At 37.9% G+C, this 24,466-nt stretch overlaps 1 protein-coding gene across 6 annotated transcripts in view; it reads left to right on the top strand.

The window, feature by feature from the left end:
• Nucleotides 1–1,573: 1,573 nt before the first annotated feature.
• LOC121927960 (bile acid receptor-like) overlaps nt 1,574–24,466 on the top strand; it is a 27,079-nt gene continuing 4,186 nt past the window's right edge. Inside the window, exons 1-9 of one of the 6 annotated variants that reach the window (XM_042462071.1) lie at nt 1,574–1,852; nt 10,047–10,172; nt 12,483–12,842; nt 16,126–16,266; nt 19,733–19,860; nt 19,943–20,047; nt 20,158–20,257; nt 22,869–22,997; nt 23,249–23,353. In XM_042462071.1, coding sequence (XP_042318005.1) covers nt 10,082–10,172; nt 12,483–12,842; nt 16,126–16,266; nt 19,733–19,860; nt 19,943–20,047; nt 20,158–20,257; nt 22,869–22,997; nt 23,249–23,353 — 1,159 coding nt within the window. In that variant the 5' untranslated portion in view covers nt 1,574–1,852; nt 10,047–10,081. Of the gene's footprint in view, nt 1,853–1,989; nt 2,329–10,046; nt 10,173–12,482; nt 12,843–16,125; nt 16,267–19,732; nt 19,861–19,942; nt 20,048–20,157; nt 20,258–22,868; nt 22,998–23,248; nt 23,354–24,466 lie in introns of those variants that run through there. The other 5 variants (XM_042462069.1, XM_042462068.1, XM_042462066.1 and 2 more) reach the window with 5 other exon arrangements.

Below are 24,466 nucleotides of genomic sequence, written 5' to 3'. Positions count from 1 at the left end.
TGAACACATGTTGTTTTCCATCCATAACATCCAGTGCATTCACTAGGTTTAATGGATGTGGCCTGACATTAAAAAAACAAAACAAAACAAAATGTGTATAATAAACTCAGACCTCAACCCCATCTTTAAAGGAATGGCAAACAAGGACTGTTTGTGAAACTCTAAAAGGCTGATTGGAGATTATTCGCATTCCTCCCATGCAATGGAAGCTATGTCTCATTTACATCTCAGCTTCGTTGGTTGGTGATTGATAAAACATGATTCGAAGTAGGCGATCCAGATCCCATTCCATGGGTTTCCCTTCCCAATCCTAGGTTCTTGCATGTGGCTTGACCAATGTAATCTTGGCTTTCTCATTCTTTACCTCAAATAGTTGCAAAACTGCAAAACAAATAGCGTTTCTTGACCCTCCAAATACCTGATATTGTAGAAGTCTGTAGATTGCTCCTTATGAAGGGATATCGGAAAGTAATAATTATCACCCAGAAGTTATTATGGTATATTCATGAAATTTTGTCATCATTGGTCCCTAAGATGTTGAGAAAATCAGCTCATTTATTTTTGTGACAGGTTAAGCCAGACATGACCAAAGTGTAAAATCCTCGTAAGGTGCAGTCTGCAGACTTCGACAATACAGTGGACCCTTGTTATATGCTGGGGTTTGGTTCCAAGATCCCCCGTGTATAACAAAATCCGTGTATGCTCAAGTCCCATTAAGTATAATGACATAGCAAAATGGTGTCCCTTATAAAAAAATGGAAAACCAAGGTAAATTTATACTTTTTTGGAACATTTTCAAACCGTGTATGCTTGAATCCATGTATAAAAAATCCGTGTATAAGAAGGGCCGACTATAACTGTATTCAGAGGGTCAAGAAAAATGTGTAAATCTTGATGGTGACTACGTAGAGATAAATTAACAACTACAAATCAAAACAAACTTTCTGTCAATTTTGTTTTAAAGTGATAATTTAAACTTTACGATACCCCCTCGTATATGGCCATTCAAGTAACTTAGCCCTTCATTGTTTAACTAAGAGCAGTGGCTCCAGAAGAAAACAGATAAGCAGTGCAGTTTCTTCAGAAGGGGTTTGCCAGTGCCATCCTCTGAGGCTGAGAGAGTATAACGTATCCAAGGTCACCTAGTGGGTTTACATGGCCAAGCTGGGATTCAAATCCTGGTCCTAGTCCCACATGCAAACTGCTATGCCATGCTGGCTTTACCCTACCCTCCATTTAAAAGGCCCAGGATGGCATATGTGGTTCTTCCCTGCCACTCCCATTACAACAATCTCGTGAGAAGGACTGGATAACGGTTGGTTCAAGGTTACCTATTGTGCTTTGTAACTGACAATTGATTGGAATGTAGGTTACTCTTACTCCAGTCTTGTATGATAACCACTTCACCATACTGCTTCATGTTACAAAATTATAGCCATTTGCCTTTGTGTTAGGTGGTGTGAACAGTTTGTACTAGCAATGTGCAATGTTTGCCAGCATATGAAGCAACCAGAATGAGGAAACACCAATCTCTAAACCAGGGCAACAGAAAAGTTTAGAAAGTTGGCTGGAGAGACTGCTGGGAAAATGTGACGTGTGGGTCCTAATGGCCTCTGTCCCTGATGATTCGGTTATTATTTGATTTATGTGGTCTTGCAGCTGCCCTTGCTTTGACCCTCAGAGCGGCTGTGTGGGAAGCTTGTGTCTCTCAGATATAGAGAAGCTCTGCTCTGCAAAGTGTTTGGAGCCAAAGTGAATGCAAAGAAACTGATAAATACAGAAAAGAATCTCCCTGCTTCAGATGTACCTTAAAGCGGAAATATAAGAGGACAGCTTTGTGGGACTAAGCTGTGTAAGTGTTACTCTTTTTATATAAATATGTGAGGATTATTTCACTTTGACACAATGAAGCATATTACGCAAAGCTTGTCATCATATTTTTGAAATACAGTGCTGATTGTTATGGAACATCCTGTCATTTTATTTGTTTTATTCTTTTGTTTTACTTTATTTTAATGGATTTTATTCATCTGCTCTCTTTAAAATGTTGGATTCTTTGCGATAAATACCAGAGCATGAACAAGACGTTCAACTGTATCTTCTTAATGGCAATAGACCTATTTTCTTTTAGTATATCCAGTTGGTTAGCGCCCACTTAATTTGCAAGTGATATCAGAAATTACTTGTCCAATGAAGGCACTTTTAAAGTTATAGTTGTGTGTCCAAGCAGACATCCAGCCCTAGCTTTTGGATACTTAGTGGAGATGATTGGACACTTTCAATGTAACCAGTGGATGGCACCCCACCTGTTTCAATGCTCCTGCAAAGGTACGACAGACAAAAAATAAGAATAACCCCATAATAATGTTTCTTCTGCAATTTCAGATCAATTTTGTTTTTAAAATAATTTTTCTAAGCTTTGATAAGAATTCAAAGGATTTTTCTTCTTACCAGTTCAGGTATTTTCTGATGGCGGGCAGAGGAATAAATAAAATTGTTAGTATGTTGTGGGTATTTGCAGCTGTTTTGACTTCATTTCTTTTTTTTAAAAACATCTTCCCTCAAAACTAAAAATCACTTTCAGCATAGTTTGAATGACAGGACATACCATTTTGAATGGAAGAATGGAACCTACTAACAATTTATTTAAAAATACCCTGGCTGACGGCACCTATTTGGATGGTAGCTTAAAATCCATTTTAATAGAATAATAATAATAGAATTTATTTATATCCCACCCAGTCACTAGGAATCCAGGTGGCTTACAACAGTAGGGAAATACAAAGCAATAGCAATAAACAATAACACATTTACTTGAGAATGTGATCAACCAAGCAAATGTATACCAAATTTTATAGTTATAATGTTTTATGGAGGATGAGAGATGTGTTAGCTAAATGATATGGCATTCTTATATGTACAGGTGCTCTTTGGGTTGTAAGGAAATGAAGTTTCCTTTGACAACATGTGGAATTAGGCACCATGGAAGTAGCTTCTAGATTAAGAAAAGGCAGAGGGAAGGAGAAATAGAGTTTTGAACTCCCCATGTCTAAAGTGAAGCTTTTCATAGAGGAAAGGGATGACCTGGTTTGAGTTTTAGTCAGAGTAGATTCACTGAAATCAGTGGGACTAAAGTTGGTCATGACTGAGTCCCACTGATTTTGATAGTCTTGATCCAATCCACGGTCACTTTAAAAGTGTGGTTTGTCCCCACAGAATAATCAACCTAGCCACTATTACGACAGTTGAAAGCTCTTCTTTTCCTACTCTTTGTGCCAAGAAATGCCAACTTACTTGCTTCTGTGCTTTTAACATGGGGGTTGAGCACTGCATGAAGATGTTATCATTATGTTGCACCTTGTTGCTCCAGATTACATCACTATTAATGGAACAATTATAGGGGCTGCTGGAAAAGCTAATAACTTTCATGGTAGACATTCAGTTACTTTGCATTCAGCTGTCATGTACTAGATTTGTGCATCCATGTATATTAGTAAATTAGTTACAATAACTTTTTTCTAGCAAAGAAGAAAGCAATATTTTAAAATAGGTTTGAAAAGTATATCTACTTTATGTGCTTTCCCACAGCTTGGTATTGTGAAGTTGTTTCTGGTAAACAGAGATTGTTGGATGCATGCTGGAAAAGTTCTGGCTTTTCCAGATTCTGTGATATTAGCCAAATAAAATGTGATTGAAAGATTCATATATTTCATAAATTTAAGCAGGACTGTTTTTTTGAAAAAAATAATCTTTTATGAAGAACTAGCAAACATGTTATAGCAATAAGATACCATCTGTTGGCTATTCAAAGCAGTTATCCAAGTAAGGCATCAAGATAATGATTCAGTGGCTCTGCCCTAATTGGGATTATCAACTGGTCTGAAATTTCAAAACAGAAAAACACACCGATATTTTGACTGGTATTTTAATTCTTTTAAATACAGTGCAATGCATTTCATTTGTAATATTTAAATTTTATTTGTTTATTCTGACTACTTCTCCTCTGAGCATGTGTGTAGTTGAATGCCTGTTTCACAAATTATGGTAGTCAAAAGCAAAAGTAGAAAATGTATCTATGTGAAAAAATTTAGTACAGCCAAAAACAGTATTTACACTAAAATGGCTGAGCAACCTGCAAATACATTTGATATAGGATCAATTGGCAAAAAGATCTGCATATTTATTATGTAGCTTATTAGTATCCAATATGATGAATCAGCATGCTTGTTCCTAGTAAAAGCTATCGTCTGAAAGCATCCTTAGATCATACAAAATGTTTATAAATGCCGACAGTTATGCAGTTTTTTTTCAGTTAAAAATTAGATCCTTGATCTTAAATTTGGAGTTAGGAATAAGGCTTTTGCTGATGTTGTATGTTTTCAAGTCATTCCCAAGTTATGGTGACCAACCTATCACGAGGTTTTCTTGGCAAGATTTGCCAAGAAGTTTGCCTCAGCAGGGTTTGCCTTTGCCTTTCTCTGAGGCTGAGAGAGTATGACTTGCCCAAAGAAACCCAATGGGCTTCCATGGCTGAGCAAGGATTTGAACTCTGATCTCCAGAGTCATAGTCCAACACTCAGACCTGTACAGCACACTGGATATTTAAACCTGAGCACTATTTAAACATATAGGCCTGTTACAGACTGCCAAAATAAAGCTGCTTCGGGTCTCTTTGGAGGTATGCTATTTAAATGATGCTTGAGTCCTAAGAGTCCGGAGGTCACGCCAAAGCCACACTCCATTCCTAAGCACCGGAGTGCAGCTTTGGTGCAGCTTCCGGATTCTTAGGATGCATGCATTATTTAAACAGCATACCTCCAAAGAGACCCAAAGCAGCTTTATTTGGGCAGTCTGTAACAGGCCATAAAATTTTTATATTAGTAGTCCTGTGTGGCACTCACTATGATATTTTGAGGGGAGTCTACATGTACACTTATGAGTCATGAATACTAGTATTTGCAACCACTTTACACAAGAAATATGTTTATGTTTGCCACATGTCAGTCTACAGCCAGGATTTATCCTATTGGCTAGATGTATTTTTTGGTAGAAGCTTCATCTCATTTGAAGTGGTGGTACTGAGCTTCAGAGGAGTTTACTTCCCAGTAGGTGTCCAAACTGCTACAGTCAGTCTAGTTCTTTACTTATTTTATTTCAGTAATTTGTAAAGCCAATTTTCAGCAAAAGAACACTTAAAGCAACACACAACAGTATAAAACAATAAAAAGAAGTTCACCATTAAACAAAACTGTCCTGCTTGATAATTCTGTTGTGGCCCAAAAATAATTAGCTTTAATCTTGTAAGGGTAACGGTTCAGTTCTTTGGAGACAACGAAATATTTATCTGCTAAATATTTTAATTATAGCTGGATCTCTTCTGTGACCACAGCAAAAGGATATCTAGAACATAATCACACACGAATTAGTTAATGCTGGCCCACCCTCAATTAGCTCCACAGAATGTCAGCAATCTGTGTGGATCCAAATCTAGAGAAAGGGTTAGGACAGGATCCAAATCAAGATTCAAATCTGCTGCCCAAATCTGGTGGCTTTTCTGCAACCTCATTTTCTTTCCCAGGATATGAGTGCACTGTAGAAATGCGAGAAGACTTTCAGCTCAAATTCCTAAAATTCTCTCTGGTCAAGAAATTTCCCTTTTGACACTACTGTCAAAATATTTACGATAGATGTTAATGTACAGTCATTTCAAATATTTGGAAGTGCTCCCTGGAGGGTCTCCTTCGAGGCCTATGCTCTACATTGTGTAATAGAGCAAACATCACATTTTTTGCCAATAATAGCATGTTACCAGCTGAGCAATTTCTTTGCTAAAATTAAGACAGAATATCTGCTGAGTGTTGCACTGAGTTTTGGGTTGTATGTTCAGATTTTCCTTTGAAAATGCATTATTACTGTATGCATGGAATAAACGAGTGATTCCCAAACTCTGGTTCTCCACATGTTTTGGACTTCAGCTCCCAAAATCCTCAGCCATCTTGGCCAATGGCCTTGAATTCTGGGAGCCAAAGTCCAAAATACCTAGAAGGCCAGAATTTGAGAATCACTGGAATAAACAGATTATTTTAAACCTTTTGTGTAATGGTATGTGTAGGCAGGGCAATTTAAGTTTCCTAAGGCTTCAGTCTTTAGAAAGGAAACAAAAATATTCACATATCAAAAATGTCAAAACCAAGCCTGTTAAGATCTAGCTTCAAATTAGCAGAGTAGCAGAAATGTGCTTTTGTCTAACTATGCTTTTCTAAGAACTGCGACTGACTCAGAAACAACACAAGTAGCTTGTAGTTGAAAACACAAGTTTACTAATGGCTTTAATCTATATTTCCATACAGGCTCTAATCTAGTTAGTGAATAGTTCAGGTAAAAAGAATTATTTATCCCACCATCTTTCAAAGAAAGTTGATGGAAAAGAAAAATGGAAATACAACAGCTCAGTTGAAACTATTTTGAGAGAAAAATATCTGCTAATCCAAAAGGGAGAATGACCTCAGTCACATGGGCCTGTTACAGACTGCCAAAATAAAGCTGCTTCGGGTCTCTTTGGAGGTATGTTGTTTAAATGTTGCATGCATCCTAAGAATCCAGAAGCTGCACCAAAGCTGCACTCCAATGCTTAGGAATGGAGTGTGGCTTTGGCGCAACCTCTGGACTCTTAGGACCCATGCTTCATTTAAATAGAATACCTCCAAAGAGACCCGAAGCAGCTTTATTTTGGCAGTCTGTAACAGGCCATGGTTAGTTTGAATGAGAGAGAGAGAGATATATAGAGAGGAGAGTTTGCATGCAGGAATTCTCTATCTATCTAAGGAGGGGGAAAGAGAATGCAAAAATCATCCAACAGTATGAAGTGCTTTTTTATTGTTTACCCTGTGCTGAATTTAGATTATAGTTGTTCATGTGATGTGATGCTAAACTGCTTGCCCTGTGTCCAAACTTAGGCAGTTTGGAAGACAGGCAAAAACATGCACCAGTGAATTAATTAATGACAGGTAGAAGAATGGATTTTTCACATTATTTAAGCATGAGTTGCTGATAGAATCTCTAGAGTCAGGGAGGACAGTATTAATAATTCTGTTTTAAAAATCAATAGATTTTTTGGTGTTAGCTTTAATCATTCTCCTCTGTATAGATCATAATATATATTTTGCACTGCCTAGTGTGCAGAAATGCAAGTTCTGCTTTGTGAACTAATTTATGTAGGGAAAGCAGTATGGAAATCTTTGCAGGAGAGGAAGTAAAGGATTTGACGAGAGACTGAGTTGTTCCCTGGTATTTCTTTTATGTTGTTGCTGCATTTGCTAGAGAAATGGTAGCATTTCTTACCAAGCAATTCTCAAATCTATTATGGAATTCTGAATTAAAGTACTGCAAACGGTTTAAAAAATACATCTCTATAGATTAAAATATGCGGACTTTGTACATGTCCAGTTGAACAGTTGATCTCATTGATAAAATTTTCATGATTCATCAAGGCACTTCTGTTTTGAATAAATATTTACAAGCAGAGATAGCATGTGGCAGCATTCCATCCATGCCATACCTTTTCACCTTTTGCTCCTTTCTAATGACGAGCGAATAGGATGTTTGTGTGAGCACAGGTTGTGAACATAACAGAAGCATGCGTCTTTTTAGGATTTTTTAAACAACAATTGTACTGTACATGTCACAAGAAAGTTTCTCAAAGTTTCCAACTCTTTTAACAATGCCAAGATTTTTAAGATGTCTTTACATTTCATTTATTCAGAAATGGTATCAAAACCAGACGGCTGGAACCAAAGATTGTCTGATTAGTTTGGATCAATAAGCAAAATTCAGCATCCATTGACTCCCCCCCCCCCCGAAGAATTCTTATTAACCACTTCTCAGGATGCAAGGGCAAAAATGTTTTATGGGAACTTAAACACTAATTATGGTGGCAGAAGCCAATGTGGTGTAGTCATTTGGATGTTGGATTATGACTCTGGAGACCAAGGTTCATATCCCCACTCAGCCATGGAAACCCACTGGGTGACCTCAGGCAAGTCACATGCTCTCAGCCACAGAGGAAGGCAAATCCGCTTTGAAAAATAATAGGATGTTATCATTGGCATGGTCTAGGCCACAGAATTCATCATCTTTGCATCTCTGTTGTTCTGCTTGTGATTACAAAACCTCTGTTACTGTATAGTGGGCCAGAATGTTCACTTTCTTTAGGAGCTGAAGAGTTTTGCAGACCAGTTTCTATGAAAGAAAAGGAAAGAATTTCTAGCTGAAATAAAAGCCTCACAGAGAGCTGAGGAAAAGCAACCATCAGTTTGATTGCCACAAGATTCTGTATGCTATAAAAGGTAATGAAAGTAGACAGTAATGCTATAGAGGAATAAACTCTTCAAGAACACAGCCTCATAGCCCAAACCCCCCCACAAAAAACTATAGTTTTGATCATGCTGACTACAAGGTACTTACTGCTTTTGCACTAAATGCACTATTTTTTAAAGAATTGTCTACAGCCATAGTGCAAAAACAATAATCTGTAATGATGCTCTTCTTACAGCTGTTTCCCTTTCCTCTCCATTCCTCTCCCCCCCGCTAATTTGTTTCAAGAGCGAACAGATACTGGAGATTTTAAATAAACCTCCCTTGATTTACTTATATCCAGTTTAAAGCTGAATTTGGGTGGCATCTTGATCTTATCAGACTTTTTTTGCCACCAAATCTGCTGTTCATATACAGCCCGGTCCATCCCTGCTTCCAAAGCCGCTTCTCCCGTCTCTTTTCAGATCCGGCTGTTTACTGACATAAGAAAATGGCTGGCGGAGTGGCTCTGGAAGTGGGGATGGCACTGGGCTGTATTTGGGCAGCTGTATTCACTGGCAAAAAAACATCTGATAAGATCAGGATGCCGCCTGAATTGCGCTTCAAACCGGATAGAGTTAAATTGATTTCATAACCAATGCAATAAATTTCTAAGTTTACCAGATTTCAGGGCCTGACCATGAGTCTCCCATTTTGGTGGGTTATCTTCAAGCGGTAGGCAATGGCGTATATTATCTAGTTTTGAGGGGCTCAGCTCTGGGCAGGAGGAAAGGGTTATGTGCAAACCACCAGTTCAGCTAGCGGAGAAGCAGCTTGCTACAAATATGCTGAGCTCAATCGATTTGTTGCTGTGATTTAAAAAGACTTTCCAGGGGATCTGAGTATTCACTTAGGTAGCTTCTTCATACCCTTCCAATAATTGCAGTGCAAGGACTCACCCTCCCCTCTGTTCTGCATCCACTTTCTGGCTAGAAGCAGGGAGGCTAGGCTACTATTCCTTATTCCATTTTCCTAAGCCAGTGAGAAAGAATAAAATTCTTTAATTTCATCTTGATCTGGGAACAGCCCTTAACAGTTCTCTCTTAATTTGTACGCTAGAAAATATGTTCTCTCTCTTTCTCCCCACTCCACATGTATGAGTTTGAATTACAAACTGTGATAGTGGTTAGTGCTTAATGCATAATATTTAATGACACCACCACAGTCAATTTCTAGCTCTCAGGTTTTGGCCTGGAAATCTCAGGGCCTGGGAGGATCTTGAACTGGATGCAGTGAGACACAGGAATAATTTATGCAATCCTGAGTTCCTTTGAGGAATTTGGGGCTAAAAATGTAATTAATTATAACAGACCTATGGACTTCCAGTCCAACATGAGGAGAGAGATCTCAGGAAATTCCAGGGCAGCTGCATTCCTACTAGGCCATTAGAGTCCTGGCTAATTATTGAAATGACAAATGAGAAAGCTTATGGAAAGGTGGATTCTATCAATAAAAATGCAATTAATGGAAGGATAAACACAATAGATTCATGATCTTGATTATTTTAATTAACACCAATATAGTATGAAATTTTGTAACCTTAATTTGAGAACTATTTTTTTTTAATTTAAGGATATTTCTGTTGGAATCTCTACAGTCTTTTCTCCTCCCATAAACTGATTGCGGAAATCCTTTGGCACCCAGCTCTTGCCTAATGGAAAATACAAATAACTAGCAACATTTCCTTTCCTTAGGTTTGCTCTTTGGAAGCCCAGAGCACCCCAGCTGAATGAAGCAGTGGGAGCTGGACCAGAACATGGCAAACAGTTTTATGACAGTGCCTGATGGGTACTGCCTTAGTGAACAAATGCAATATTATGGTGAGTCAAGCTTAAGAACAAAAATTAAAAATAAAATCTGGAACTTGGTGTGTACATGTATGTGAGAAAGTTTGGAGTGCAACAGAGTGGACCACAACAGGCAAGTGTACTCCTTGCATTTCTACATTTCTTGCCTAAAGCTATTATGCTGGATACCAGTTTAAGGTAAACCATAATGATTTTCCTTTTAAAAAATCTTTTCATAAATATTTTAAAGCATGTCTCTTCATTCTCCTAGCCCCCTCCCATGCTATTTAAAAATCACTGTAGTGTCTATTCAAATGCCTTGACTATGTCACAGCAATGTTTTTTTTAACCAAGCCTAACATTGCTTTTGAACACTTGCCATATAATCTTGTAAATGTACATAGAGAAGAAAGCCCTGCTGAGTTCGGTTGGGGCCTAAACAAGTGTGCTCAAGGCTGTAGCCAAAGGCTCTCCCTAGAGAGTAAGTCCTGTTGAAGCTAGAGGGACACAAACAGTAAATATGCTAATACAAAACTGAACTTTCAGTAATACCATCAAACATTTAGTAATAATAATAATAATAATAATAAATAATAAAGTTTTTATTTATATCCCGCACCTTCCTTCGATCAGGGCGGCTTACAGTATAAAATTTAAAACAACAATACATACAATAAAATCCAAAATACATCACATATAAACAATAATAAAAAACACAGGCTAAAAGCCCCAAAGCCCTTCCTCTTGGCCACGAAAGAGGAGGGAGGCCCACAGGATTTTTAATCGGGGAATGCCTGTTGGAACAGGAAGGTCTTCAAATCCTTCCTGAATTGGGCCAGGGTGGTAGTCGAGCGGAGCTCAGTGGGCAGCGTATTCCAAAGGGCTGGGGCAGCAGTGGAAAATGTCCTCCTTGTGGTGGAGGACAATCTAGCCCCAGGCACCTTCAGTAGCTGCTGCCCAGATGTCCTGAGGGTGCGAGGCGGAATGTACGGGGAAAGGCGATCCTTTAGGTAACCTGGACCCAAGCCATTTAGGGCTTTATAGGTAATAACCAACGCCTTATATTGGGCCCGGAAGCGAATAGGCAACCAATGGAGATCTTTCAACACCGGTGTTATATGGCTGGTCCTGGGAGCACCAGTGACCAGCCGGGCTGCCATGTTCTGAACCATTTGCAGCTTCCGAGTTTGATATAAGTGTTGCCCCAAGTAGAGTACATTGCAGAAATCCAATCTCGAGGTTACCAGAGCATGTACAACAGTTTCTAGGTCCCTCTGGGCCAGGTATGGGCGCAGCTGGCGAATAAGCCGAAGCTGATAACAGGTGCTCTTGACCGTCACGTTCACCTGAGCAGTCAGGTGTAGCGACGAGTCAAGAAGCACCCCCAGACTGCGCACGGAAGACAAAGTCCTCCGCCACAGGCAATATTGTCTGCAGAGCAGACTCTGAAACCACATGCAGGCTGCTCTCTAGGATAGACAACTCTGGAATATACAGTAATTCCACCCCAGGTGGTCAAACTGGTAAAAAAAAGATTAAAAAAAAAGATCTGGAATGTTGAACCAATATTATACTGGGCCTGCCTCTTATTAAATATTTGGATTATCTATGTCATATGTCAATCAGCATATTTTGTTTCTTAGAGTTATTTATTATAAAAATGTAATATTTGATTCTTAATAGTTATTTAAGTTTTATCCAAATTCACATTCATTTGCTTTTTATTTTTGGCTACAGTCAGCCCTCCTTATCCATGGATTTTTTATCCAAGGATTCAAGCATCCATGGCTTGAAAATACTGTACCTTAAAAATATACAAATTCCCATAGGCAAACCTTGATTTTGCCCTTTATAAGAGATACCATTTTGTTTAACAGGGCTTGAGCATCCACAGATTTTGGTATCCATGGTGTGTCCTGGAACCAAACCCCAGCAGATACCAAGGTCCCACTGTATTAATTTTTTTTCATTTATATCTTGGCTCTTGGTTCATATCACATGGATATTTACTTTGTTCATATAGCTATCCTGGTCCTGAGTTCACTATTCTTGGTCCGTTTTTCTCCATTTTTATGCAGTTGAAAGACCTTTCCCTTTGATCTTGTTATTTTTAGAACTGGTGCTTTCTGTACTCCTCATCCCCATTTTGTTTCTGTGCTGTGTCTTTGCAATGTAGACCTATGGGTAGGCAGTACCTTGGTTTTAGTAATTTTATGTAACCTGGTTTAGGTGCTCTGAAGAGTGAAAAATCCTCAACTATAGATGAATGAGTGAATGATGAATGATCTAATATTCAGAGATGTCAGATCTTATAATAACCATCGGTTGGTGTGATTTTTCTAGATATTTTGCCAGAACACATTGGGTATCCATTGCAAGACCTTGACTGCCAGCCTCCCTCTTACTGTCAGTATTCACCGGTTCAGTTTCCGCCTGTATTACAGGCACCATCTCCCCAGTCTCATTACGCTGCACACAACTTGGACTCCCCGTACAATGATGGGCAATACATCATCAGCAATTGTGAACTCAGTAAGCCTGCCTGCATGGGTTCTCATGATGGGGGAGGATATCCAGGACCCAAACGACCCAGGCTAAGTCATTCAGCTCTGCGAATAAAGGGTCAGGAGGAGCTTTGTGTGGTTTGTGGGGACAAAGCTTCAGGATATCATTACAATGCACTCACCTGTGAAGGCTGCAAAGGTAATGGGAAAAGATTTTTGTGACTATGATTGGGTGCTCCTGTTTAAAAGACTTGAGAATGCTGATTGTTCAAATGCTGGCTCTTTGAAACCGAGGAGACAAAGGTCCAAAACATACAGCAATAATAGTCCAACTTGAAACCGCTTTAACTGCTCTGGCTCAGTGCTAGGGAATCCTGGGAATTGTAGTTTATTGGAGTATCAGAGTTCTAACAGAGAAGGCTAAATGTCTCACAAAACCCAGAATTCCCTAGCACTGAGCCAGGGCAGTTACATCGGTCTCAGACTGGATTATTTCAGCAGTGTGTTTTGGACCAAAGCAATAGAGACCTATGTGCAGGAATCCTGGAACTATTTTTCAAGTATATGCCCCAGCTCAAGACTAGAAGGCAGCTCATTTTGAATTTTGTGTATTTACATGTATGCTTTTGTAAAACAATAATAATACAGAATACAGTGAATAATAATAATAATAATGTCGCCGACTAAAGCAGTTAACGATGTGAATACGATGAAGACAATGGCCAAATAATGGATGAAATAGTATAAAATTGTTCAGAGCATAAAATAAATGTCAAAGAAAGGGGAAAATATACGACCCTATTAAGTGAATGCAAAGATGGCAATAAACTAAGACATTTATGACTGTAATTCCTTGGGAGCTCAATTACACAGGGGTCTTGGTGGTCTTGATCATGGGAGGGAGGTCCCAACCCTCCCTATGCTAGCTGGGGAGACTTAAATCTCCCTCTATTCTGAGTTCAATGCCATTGTGAAGCCTGTTGCTGTGTGCCTTTAAGTTGTTTCTGATTTATGGCGACACTAAAGCAATCCTATCATGGGGTTTTCTTGGCAAGATTTGTTCAGAGAGGTTTTTGACTGTCTTCCTCTGAGGCTGAGAGAGTGTGACTTGCCCAAGGTCACCCAGTTAATTTCCATAGTCAAGTGGGGATTCAAACCCTGGTCTTCAAAGTTGTAGTCTAGCACTCAAACTACTACACCACTCTGACAGTACCTGTAAAATTTATTGAGGGAGCTGGAGAGCTTCAGCTGATTGAGACTGGCTATATGAACTGCAATGTCTGGGGATATAAGTGCTAAGAGAGATGGCAGATTCATATTCCTCGTTTTCCTCTAGAATCTATAAAAATGATAATAATAGATAGTCCCCCTGGAGATTTTATGTTGCTTTGTCAATAGGTTTTATGTCTGATAATTAATGTAAGATTATGTTAAACCAGGAGGAAAAATCAGTGCTAAAAACATATATATTTCATTTTAAAAATATTTTTGGATACAGTCCCTAGACTACTATACATGACATCTAAAGACGAATTGCTCCAGTGCAGAACACTGCAAGGTTTCTGACTTACTACAAATTATAATGCTATCAATATACAGTAATTCTCTAGCACCAATAAATTTGGGAGACAATATTTCTTAACATGGCCACAGCACCATAGAGGGAGTGGCCACTACTGTATATGGCTTGAGAATTTTTTTTTCTTGCCACCTACCTATCCACTTCAAAAAGGAAAGCATAATGATAATATGGGAAATGGAAAGATGGATATAAGTACTAAGAGAGATGGTAGACTAAGATCAGGGTGACCAGACATCCTTCTTTCTCAAGGCATGTTTTACATTTCAGCCTTTTCTCCAGGAGAAATTTCAAAAGTTCCTCCATTTTGAGCATGACTAAGAAGCGTGAATTGATATTTATATGAGTGCTTTTAGCTTTTATTTGGTCATGTCCTACATTTTCTTTTCCGTTCTACATTTTTGGCACCTTGTCCTCTTTTGTAATTAGGACATCTGGTCAATCTAACTAAGACACAGACTGATGGGGAAGAGTGTGCAAGAGAAAAAGAGGTTAGATTGAGCATCTCATCCTATAGGCAAGGAAGAAATAAATTGTAACAAGACAAGAGGGGATAATTGCTGATACAAATGTAGTTTCAAATTTTCCCCACCACTAACAGCGAGAATATAATGCAGGGCAACCATATATGGTGAACTGAGCTCTTTGGAGGAAGGGAATAATATAGATACTTCTGTTTCTAATTATAATTGTAGATAATATCAGTATTTTTGTCTTGTATTTATAATGTACAACAGTGCAAGCCTATCCATGTTTACTCAGAAGTACATCCCATTGACTTCAATGGGCCTCAGACAGGAGTGAATGAAGACATTGCTCCTCCATGAAATTTTCCTTCATTCCCCAAATTTCTAGCTTTCCATAAACTTAGCCACATTAATCCAAAATAACAGTATGCAAAGGGATCTTGTGGCAACCTTTAAGAGGAACTATGCCAAAGAAGTTGTAGTGTGAGCTTTTGTATACATGGGCCTGGAACAGATGGTTAGGAAGGAGTGGCCAGAGGTCACTCCAGCACTGATCAGGCCAGGACCGCAGCGGTTGCACAGACAACTCCTGAAGTGGGCCACCACTGCAGTTCCAAGCTGTGCCGGCCAGCAGTCGATCTTAATTGACTCTTTTTTAGGCTGGCTTTTCCTGGTTTGGCACAGTTTCCGACCGCTTTGGGGGTGTGCGTCAGGTGTTCAGTGCTTTGTTAGAAAAACTCAAATTTAGTAATCTTGGCTTTTGAAAGTAACAGGAATTTCAAGTGGACAGTTTCTCCACAAGTTTGCAGATAAATCGGGGTACATTAAACTTTATTAACAATTTAAATAATTTTATTAGGGTGACTAGCATAACATGCATTCAGTTCCTAGTTACTGTTACTATGGGATTAATTATGGTCCAAAACACACTGCAGAAATAATCCAGTTTGAGACAATTTCAACTGCCCTGGCTCAGTGCAAGAGAATCCTGGGAATTGTACTTTATTGTGGCACCAGAGCTCTCTGACAGAGCAGGCTAAATGTCTCACAAAACTAGTTCCCAGAATTCCATAGCCTTGGGCCAGAGTAGTTAAAGTGGTGCCAAACCGAGTTATTGTTCCAGTGTGGATGCAGCCTATGTCATTACTAATGAGAACAGAAGCTTTTTTTTTTTATAGTGACAAATGCTTAAATCCTTCTTCCCTTCCCCGCTCTTGCTACATCCCTGGGTTTGCTCCTAGGTGAGTTGTCATAGGATTGCAGACTAAATTTATGTTCAGCAATTGTATTTCCTGCCCTATTTGTTGACATATTCTCCTACAGCTATTTATCATCTCTGTTTAAATCTGTTAGTTAAAATAGGGAACCCTGCTGTTAAAAACTGTGTGGTTTCTCCTTATTTTTATTCTCATCATCCCAAATTATATCATTGCTAGGATTTTTTCGACGCAGCATTACCAAAAATGCAATCTACAGATGCAAGAATGGTGGCCACTGTGAAATGGACATGTATATGAGGAGAAAATGTCAGGAGTGTCGACTAAAGAAGTGTAAAGCTGTAGGAATGCTAGCTGAATGTAAGTGCCTATATTATAATAATCTGCTCTGGGATATGCTTCTCAGATAAGGAAATTACCGTACCTTTCATGCTGTGTTTAAAGCTAAATAGTTTTTCCTCCATCTCATACGTTTTAGCTAATTCTTTTCTAATCTTCAAAGTTTTGTTTATTGTATTTGTTAAACACCTCATAAAAAGATTTCTATAGTTGTATTTTAAAAACAGTATAATGCTAACATAATCACAACATTACCAAAGCACAAGATCATCATAATATGTAATATATCATGCTGATACAGAATTACAAAAATCAGTATAGGAAAAACAAAATGATCATCAGGCACAAGAGCTAAAACAGGAGCTCTCAGTTGAGCATCTAGGTGATATTTATATTCAGATCTTATAGATATTATATTTATTAGTTTATGCCAGATGGTAGGCTGTATTCATGTAGGAGTAAGTTCAAATTGGATAGAATTTTAATACTTGGTCCATTGGTGAGAAAGTAGATTATGGCCCAGGACTGGCGTGCAAAAAATGTCGTCCTGTGGGCGGGGTGAGGGCTGAACATCCCCACGCTCACAGCCCTTCCCATGCTGCCCAGGTGCCATCTTGGTGTACACTCATTCAGACGGCGCGCACCATGATGACATCCTTTTGGGGCAGCACCCAAACGGCACTGCACAAAAAGGGGCATGATCAAGCTGCCCAGCAGTGGCTATGGTGCCACTTCGCAGGCACAAAAAGGAGCTGGAAAACCCGGCTCCTTTTTATGTTCTGCAGAGGCCAGATTGGTGCTGTGGTGTGCGTTTGCCGCAGCACTGATCCAGGACAGAAAGGGCTAGCGTTTTGCCGTTCCTTACTGCCCATTTGTACAGGGCCTAAGAAATGATCTTGTTGAAATTAAGCTGGTTTGGATGAGTGCTAGGGAATCCTGGAAATTATCATTTGTTGGGGCACCAGAACAATCTAACACATCTAAGAAAACCAAGCTTCTCTACCCTTTCACATGTCAGTTTATTTCTTGATTTAGTGTGAGTGTTTTCAAACACAGACCAGATTCTTTCAGTTTCCCCTAAAAGAAGAAATGCATCTTGCTCTTGCATTAGAGTTCAGTTTGTAACCTATGATTTGTTTGTCCTCATTCAATGCACAGAAATGAGAATAACATGATACTGTATATAGTTTTTAGAAATGATTTGGAGAATATATGAACACCATGTCTTAAAGATTTTATTCATCGTGCTAAAATAAAACATTCCACAATCCCATTTTCTTCCTTTTTCAATTTTTCCAATCTTTTAGAAAAAAATAAAAAAGGTTTCAGGAAAAACTGGGGAAAAAAGTCCTCCCCCCCCCTAATTTTTCCATTTTTTTTCCTGGGCCTTCATTAAATGTACATGCTGTTCCACATATTCACCATGAAGGTCAACACACGTGGCCCATTGTTTTTCAAGTTTCTTTAGTCCTTCCAGTTTTTTCCCCCTGCTGTCTCGTCACTGATATACTGCTCTGCTGCTGCTGTCACCTTTGAATCATTCATAAATTCCCTTCCTTTAAAACTGTTTTAAAGGTTTGGAAACAGGAAATAATCAGATAGAGCAAGATCTGATAATTAGGGTGGAAGGTATATGCACTCAAGCCTCAAATTCTTCAAAACATCCATTGTCTTGCCAGCCCTGTGAGTAAGTGAATTGTCTTGCAAAAGAGAACACCTTTTTGCAGCTTATCAGATATGGTAGTTTTTCCTTCAGCCTCCTTTAATTGGCTCAACAAGTTAATGTAGTATTTTGCATTAACTGTTTGGTTATTCTAAAGATAGTCAATCATCCAAATACCTTTCTTATCCCAAAAAACTGTGGCCATGACCTTTCCTGTGACCTTTGAGTACTGAATTTCTTTGGCTGTGGAGAACCCAATTGCAGGCACTGCAAGAGCTGTTGTTTGGTCTTCAGATCATAGTGATATAACCATGTTTCGTCAACAGTGATGAGTCATTCCAAAAAATTATTACTAGATCACTCAAAATTACCCAAAAATCAACTTAGAGGTAACACTTTATTTCGTTTCTAGTCAGCATTCAAACATTTTGGCACTCACTTGGTTGACAGCATCTGCATAGCCAGCTGCTCATGAATTATAAACCCAGAGCTCAGCAATTGTTTTAGTTGAGATTTGCCAATCTGCCAAAATCAAATCATGAACATGCTCAACAATTTTAAGAGTTGACACTGTTGAAGGCCTCCCAGACCTTGCTGCATCTTCAGTCTCAAAATCTTCATGATGAAAGCTGGCATACCACTTCTTCACAGGTGATTATGACAGGCACTTGTCACTCAGTGTTTGTATCATACACTTAACGGATTTTCCTTGGAGTTTTCTTCTGCAGGAACAGGAACTTCATGATGGCCCAGAGTTCAGTACTTGACAATCTCATCTTTTATTGACATGGTTCTATCAATAATCTGAAAAAATTAAAAAAGTTAGAGCTACGATCCTGCAAATTGGCAATTTGCAATACAAAATAATACTCTTTCAAAATAAAGTGACAAAATTGTGCTTAGATTTTGGGAAATGTGTTGGGCCGAGAGCTTTTCTGTACCTATTCGTAGCTGTGTGTGTTGGCCTACAACATGCAAAGTACCGTAAATAGCAGCTGCCTCCTGGAAACTCTTACTAAGCATGCAAGAACAGTGAAATAGAGAGAAGGGGGGAGAGGAAATAAGTCTCCCTCATAGCTATTCCCAACATATTCAAAAAGCATAGATTTCTAAATCTGGCCACCTAATGGAAATTGTAAGAAAAGCAGAGCCTGGTGAAAGAAAAACAAACCATTCCTGGATGCATTTTGGGATAATAATAATAATAATTTTTATTTCTTTCCTGTCTCTTCTTGCAGGGTACAACACATTAAAATACAAAACACAATTAAAAATACATAAACCCACAGTCAAAACACAATACTATAAAATCATTAAAATACATTCATAAGAGTACATATACAATTAAAAAGTCATGATTTAAAATTGACTGGGTAGGCCCGCCAGAAGAAATATGTCTTTAATGCTGTTTTAAATGCAGTCAGCATTTTCAACTGTCATATCTCCTCCGGAGGGTCATTCCACAATCTGGGGGCAGCAGACAAGAAGGTCCTCTGGGAAACTGTCACCTGGTTGAAGCAAACATTTCCCAGAGTATACAGGGTGGATTGTACCTTGGGAAAAGGCTTAAAGCGATCTCTAGAAGATTCAAAATACGTATTTTATTCAAAGCCTCCCTGACCCAGTTGCTTCATTTCACAGGTATATATTGTTAGTTTTTAATTGTCTTCTTTGAGGTGTAGAAAGCTATCCCTATTCCTGCCATGTCATTTCTGAAAACTGAAAAAAGGAAGAAAATGGGACTACCAAATTTTCTGTTAAAAATGTAATGCCCTAAAAATTCTCTATTTCACTATATTTTACTCTGCTATAAACTTCTTACAGGTCTACTAACAGAAGTCCAGTGTAAGTCAAAGCGACTTAGAAAAAAGACTACCTTGCTTTGTAATATCAAACTGGAAGATGAAGGGGTGGACAGCAAACATGTATCCTCTACGACCAAACCATTAAAAGTAAGGTCATAATTAATATTTTAATTAGTACATTTTAAAACTCGTTGTTTCCTTAACATTTACGTCCAACCTTCTTTCAAAGCTACAGGAGAGAATGGAACTTACTCCTGGGGAGTATGAGCTCATTGAACATATTTTGGCTGCCCATCAAAAATGCACAATTCCAATGGAGGAAGCAAAGAAGTTTGTACGTGTTCATAAAATATAATATATATGTCATCATGGTTTTTAAAAAAATCAATATAGCATTTTGACTTTTTAATGGAATTTTTTGCTAATCCTAAACATTTTAATTAGCTGCAGGAAACTGCCAATCCTGAACAGAATTTTCTACATCTTTCAGAATCAGCCATGGTTCATGTGCAGGTATTTGTGGATTTTACAAAAAGGCTCCCAGGTAACGTATTCCATAAAGAGGTTTATAAATAATTTTTCCAGTCTCATTAGCATTACATGTTATATACCTTTATCATACTATAAATCTGTATCACAGTTACTTAAGGTATATTTAGTCTATCAGTCTATACCACTTTAAAATAATGAAGTGGAACTTGATGCACATGTTTAGTGCTCAGTTCTACATACCTCTGAATAGAATTTTGTGCCTCCAGCATTTATTTTCAAAACAGGAAAATGCACTATAAAGTGTGTTTTAAAAATCTCTCAAATACTGAGAGAAGCAAATGAATGTTGGTGTTCAGAATGATAAGGTTCAGAATAACAAAGAAAATATTATGTTTCATGTATCAGTGTCATAGAAATGTGTGCAGGGTTGCTGAAGCCCTACATAAATTTCTGTGCCACTAATACATGAAACATAATAATCTAAATCCAGATGTAAGTCCCACTGAGAACAGACCCACTGAAGTGGGAAGTTGGAAAATCAGCACTCATGTAATTTCATTTGAATCGGTAAGTCTACCCCCTGCTAGGGCTAGCAATTGTATTTAGGATAGGGTGGGAATTATACAGCCTTGCAGAAGTTATTGTACTACAGTTCCCAGCATTCCACACACTGGCCATGCATGCTAGGACAGCTGAAAGTTACGATCTAGTAACATTTGGAGGACTGCATGATTTAGATCTCATTTTGACCAACAGGATAGCTATCCAACTTGTTTTAATCCCTCCAACAGAGGACAGTTAACACAGGAGGGTTTAAACCCTCCAACCACCTTTCAGAGTAGCCCATTTCACTGAGCTTTGACTATCAGAATAGCTCATACCATTAAAATATTATTCCTATTATTTAGTTGAAATCTACATTCATATAATTTGAATTTGTTGCTTTGATTTTCACTCTCCTGAGCAATGGAAAACAAATTTGCCTCATCTTCCCAACAATAGTCCTGTGGATATTTGAAGATGACTACCAATCAAATGTCTGAATGAAAGTTGCTGTGCACATTCAAGACAGCATTCTATGTTTCAAGTGGGAAGCCCAACTCAAACCCTCACGTTATTTTTAAAGGGGGAAGGGTTATAAAATAGACTGCAGTTGAATACATGATGCAAGGCTTCTTGAAAAGTATGATTTATTTGTATGTCTAGAACAGAAGCATTTCAAAAAAAAATAAGAAAGATCAGGCTAACACATGGTACAACTACATGGTACACATGAGCATCTTAAATAAAACTAGGATAGCTCCTTCTTGTAATGAAAAGCACCTTCATGTGAGGCCAGTCTAAAGTCAAGAAGCAGTGGGGTCATCATCCCTCTCCACAATGCAGCTGAAAGTTCTTTCTGAGTTGCTTTTATTTCATGGGGTTCCAGATGAGTGCTTACCTACACAAATTCAAGCTGAAATATGAGGGAGAATGAGAGGGATAAATAGATGGAAGGAATGAAAAGAAAAGGCTGTGGATAGAAGGAAAGTAAAATGTTTATTTAGGTAGAATACATACTGCCCTTCTTTATACTAGAGTTCAGGTTGGCGTTGAATAAAACAGAGAAAAGCAAAAAATAAAACGTCAAAACATAAAACACCTGGATTTTCACTTGGCAACCATACAATAATAATGTTGGAATTGGGCAAAACTGTCTGTGGAGAGTGTTGCATAGCTGGAGTACCAGAGCCTAAAAAGTAATTACCCCCGCTGTTACTCCATTACAAAATGCTTTATCTTTATTTTTCCCAAAAGAAAACAACTGTTGGGATTTTAAAAAGAAGGAAGGAAGGTCGGAAAAAAAAAAGCAATATGGCAGCATCTTTATAACTGACCGATTTTTATTTTAGCATTAACTTCAATGGATATAAATCCACTTCTTCAAATGCAGTACGAGGTGATATTAAAGCCTCAGGTATAAAGCATATTTATGCAGTTATACCTGAGGCTTTAATGTAACTCTGTACTGCATTTGAAGAAGTGGATTTATATCAATGAAAGCTCATGCTAAAATAAAAACTAGTTAACCTTAATGGTGCATTCCCCCCCCCCCCTTCCCCTCTTGCCTTCTTTTTATGCTGCCAGAAACTAGCACAGCCATTTCTTTGAAAACCTGTTGTTTTGTATGTTTACATGTAACCTGTTCTCAGCAGGATGAGCAAAAAGATGACATTGGCCCTCTAAATAAGAATTCTGACCCCCACAGTTTTATTTTTTCTTCATTCTCCAAAACACTAGCATTGGATAGTGCAACAATGAAAATCATTCACACCTTATATACTTTATAACTCTTACATATGCTCTGTTCACCTTCCTTTGGTGACTTTTCCTACCCTTTTCTTTGGATGATTTAAACTGTATTTTTAAATATTTTACTGAAATTTTAAGTTACTGCAATGCTAGAAATTTGGAACCCAAAGGAAAATTTAATTTTTACAATATCATAGGAACATAAATTACACAGGGAAAATCGCTGTCTCACAGTTTCACTTTGACGCATGATTATGAAAAGCTTTTTTTTAAAAAAGCTTATTTCACAGAAAAACTATGTCAAATTCCAAATTTATGTCCATCATCAAAGGAATTGTTGTAATTTCTGTTGCCTATCTGTTTCTACATAGGGTTTGAAAGCTTAGCCAGTGATGATCAGATAGCCTTGTTGAAAGGCTCCACAATTGAAGCAATGTTTTTACGCTCTGCCCAAATATATAATGAACAAGGAATTGAATGCCAGTCATCATTCAGTGAAAGTAAGTTTTACCACATGCAGTTATATTAATTTATTACAAATCAGTCTGCTTTATGAATGTGATGAGGTGGGCTATTTACTACTGTATGGTCTTTTCCAGTTACTGTACTGTATACTGTTAGGATAAATAACGCCTCTCTCACATCACTTTATTAAATTAATGACTTTTACAATATATATAACAAAATATATATCTTCATGATAAGATTTTTTTAAGAGTTAAGTTATGGACTTTCATTTCCCTTACTCTAGGTCATGTAAAATTTTCTGACCATACTATTTGTGGTCAAGATAAAAGTACTTACTCCATAGAAATGTCTCGTACTGAAGAAAGTCCAACATCTACCAGTACAACAGGTAAATGGGACTTCCAGAGTATATGTAACTATTTTTAGTCAGTTGCTAAATCTCTAAATAATATAAAATAGTTTTGAAAAATTTAAAAATCTACTATCAATGCTTAGATTACGTAATTTTTTAAAAACAAGATACCTGTCTCTTTGGTATTGGTGGTTTTCAACCAGATCACTGCTTGGATTGAACATTTTTATGATACTGTCAGTATTAAATACGTGTGCTTTCCTTGCGTTTTCTAACTTCATTTGTCATCCCCCTTTCTTTCTTTTTTCCTCCCTCTTTTTATCTGCCTTTCATCCAGGAAACTTCCATCTTCTGAACTTGTCTTATTTATCCAGAAATATTATTCTCTCATTCTCATAATTTAACAACTGAGGCTGCATCCTCACTGCAGAAATAAATCCAGGTTGACACCACTTTAACTGCCATGGCTCACTTCTGTGGATTTCTGGGAACGGTAGTTTTGTGAGACATTTAGCCTTCTCTGTTAGAGAGCTCTGATGCTACAACAGACTACAATTCCCAGAATTCCATAGCACTGAGCCATGGCAGCTAAAGTAATGTCAACCTGGATTATTTATTCAGTGTGGATGCAACGTTAGACAAATCCTGCAGTCTATTCTGCTGATGTTACCTTGGATCTTAGCCAAACTTCTTCCTCATCTCTCAAATTTCTCCATCTTAAATTTATCATCTGTTCTATTCATCCTGTGACCCTGTTAGTTCTTAATGTTTGTAGGATGGTCCTTCTTTCTTTTCAAATTTTATTTAAACTTCTTCCATGAACTTGTAAGTCTATTCCCCTATCTACAGTTGCCATTTTCTGTATGTCCATTCACCAAATGCATCCTCCATTCTTTGACTCCATCCTTTATAACTAGAATTTTTAACCTCCTGACATTCATATGATTTCTTCCAGTGATAATCCATACTCTTCACATTTTTTGAACTGATCTTCCCACATATACATCTATTTCTTTTTCTTTGACTATCATATGGCTGAAATTGCCATCATTTTACATAAAGATGTTTGGTTTAAAAATCAATAAAATCATCATCACCCATCATCATCATCATCATCATCATCATCATCATCATCATCATCATCATCAT

The sequence above is a fragment of the Sceloporus undulatus genome, chromosome 4, assembly GCF_019175285.1.
Source record: "Sceloporus undulatus isolate JIND9_A2432 ecotype Alabama chromosome 4, SceUnd_v1.1, whole genome shotgun sequence".
Lineage (NCBI taxonomy): Eukaryota > Metazoa > Chordata > Lepidosauria > Squamata > Phrynosomatidae > Sceloporus > Sceloporus undulatus.
The sequence above is the reverse complement of the archived record's forward strand: the minus strand, read 5'-3'. Positions and strand labels throughout refer to the sequence as shown.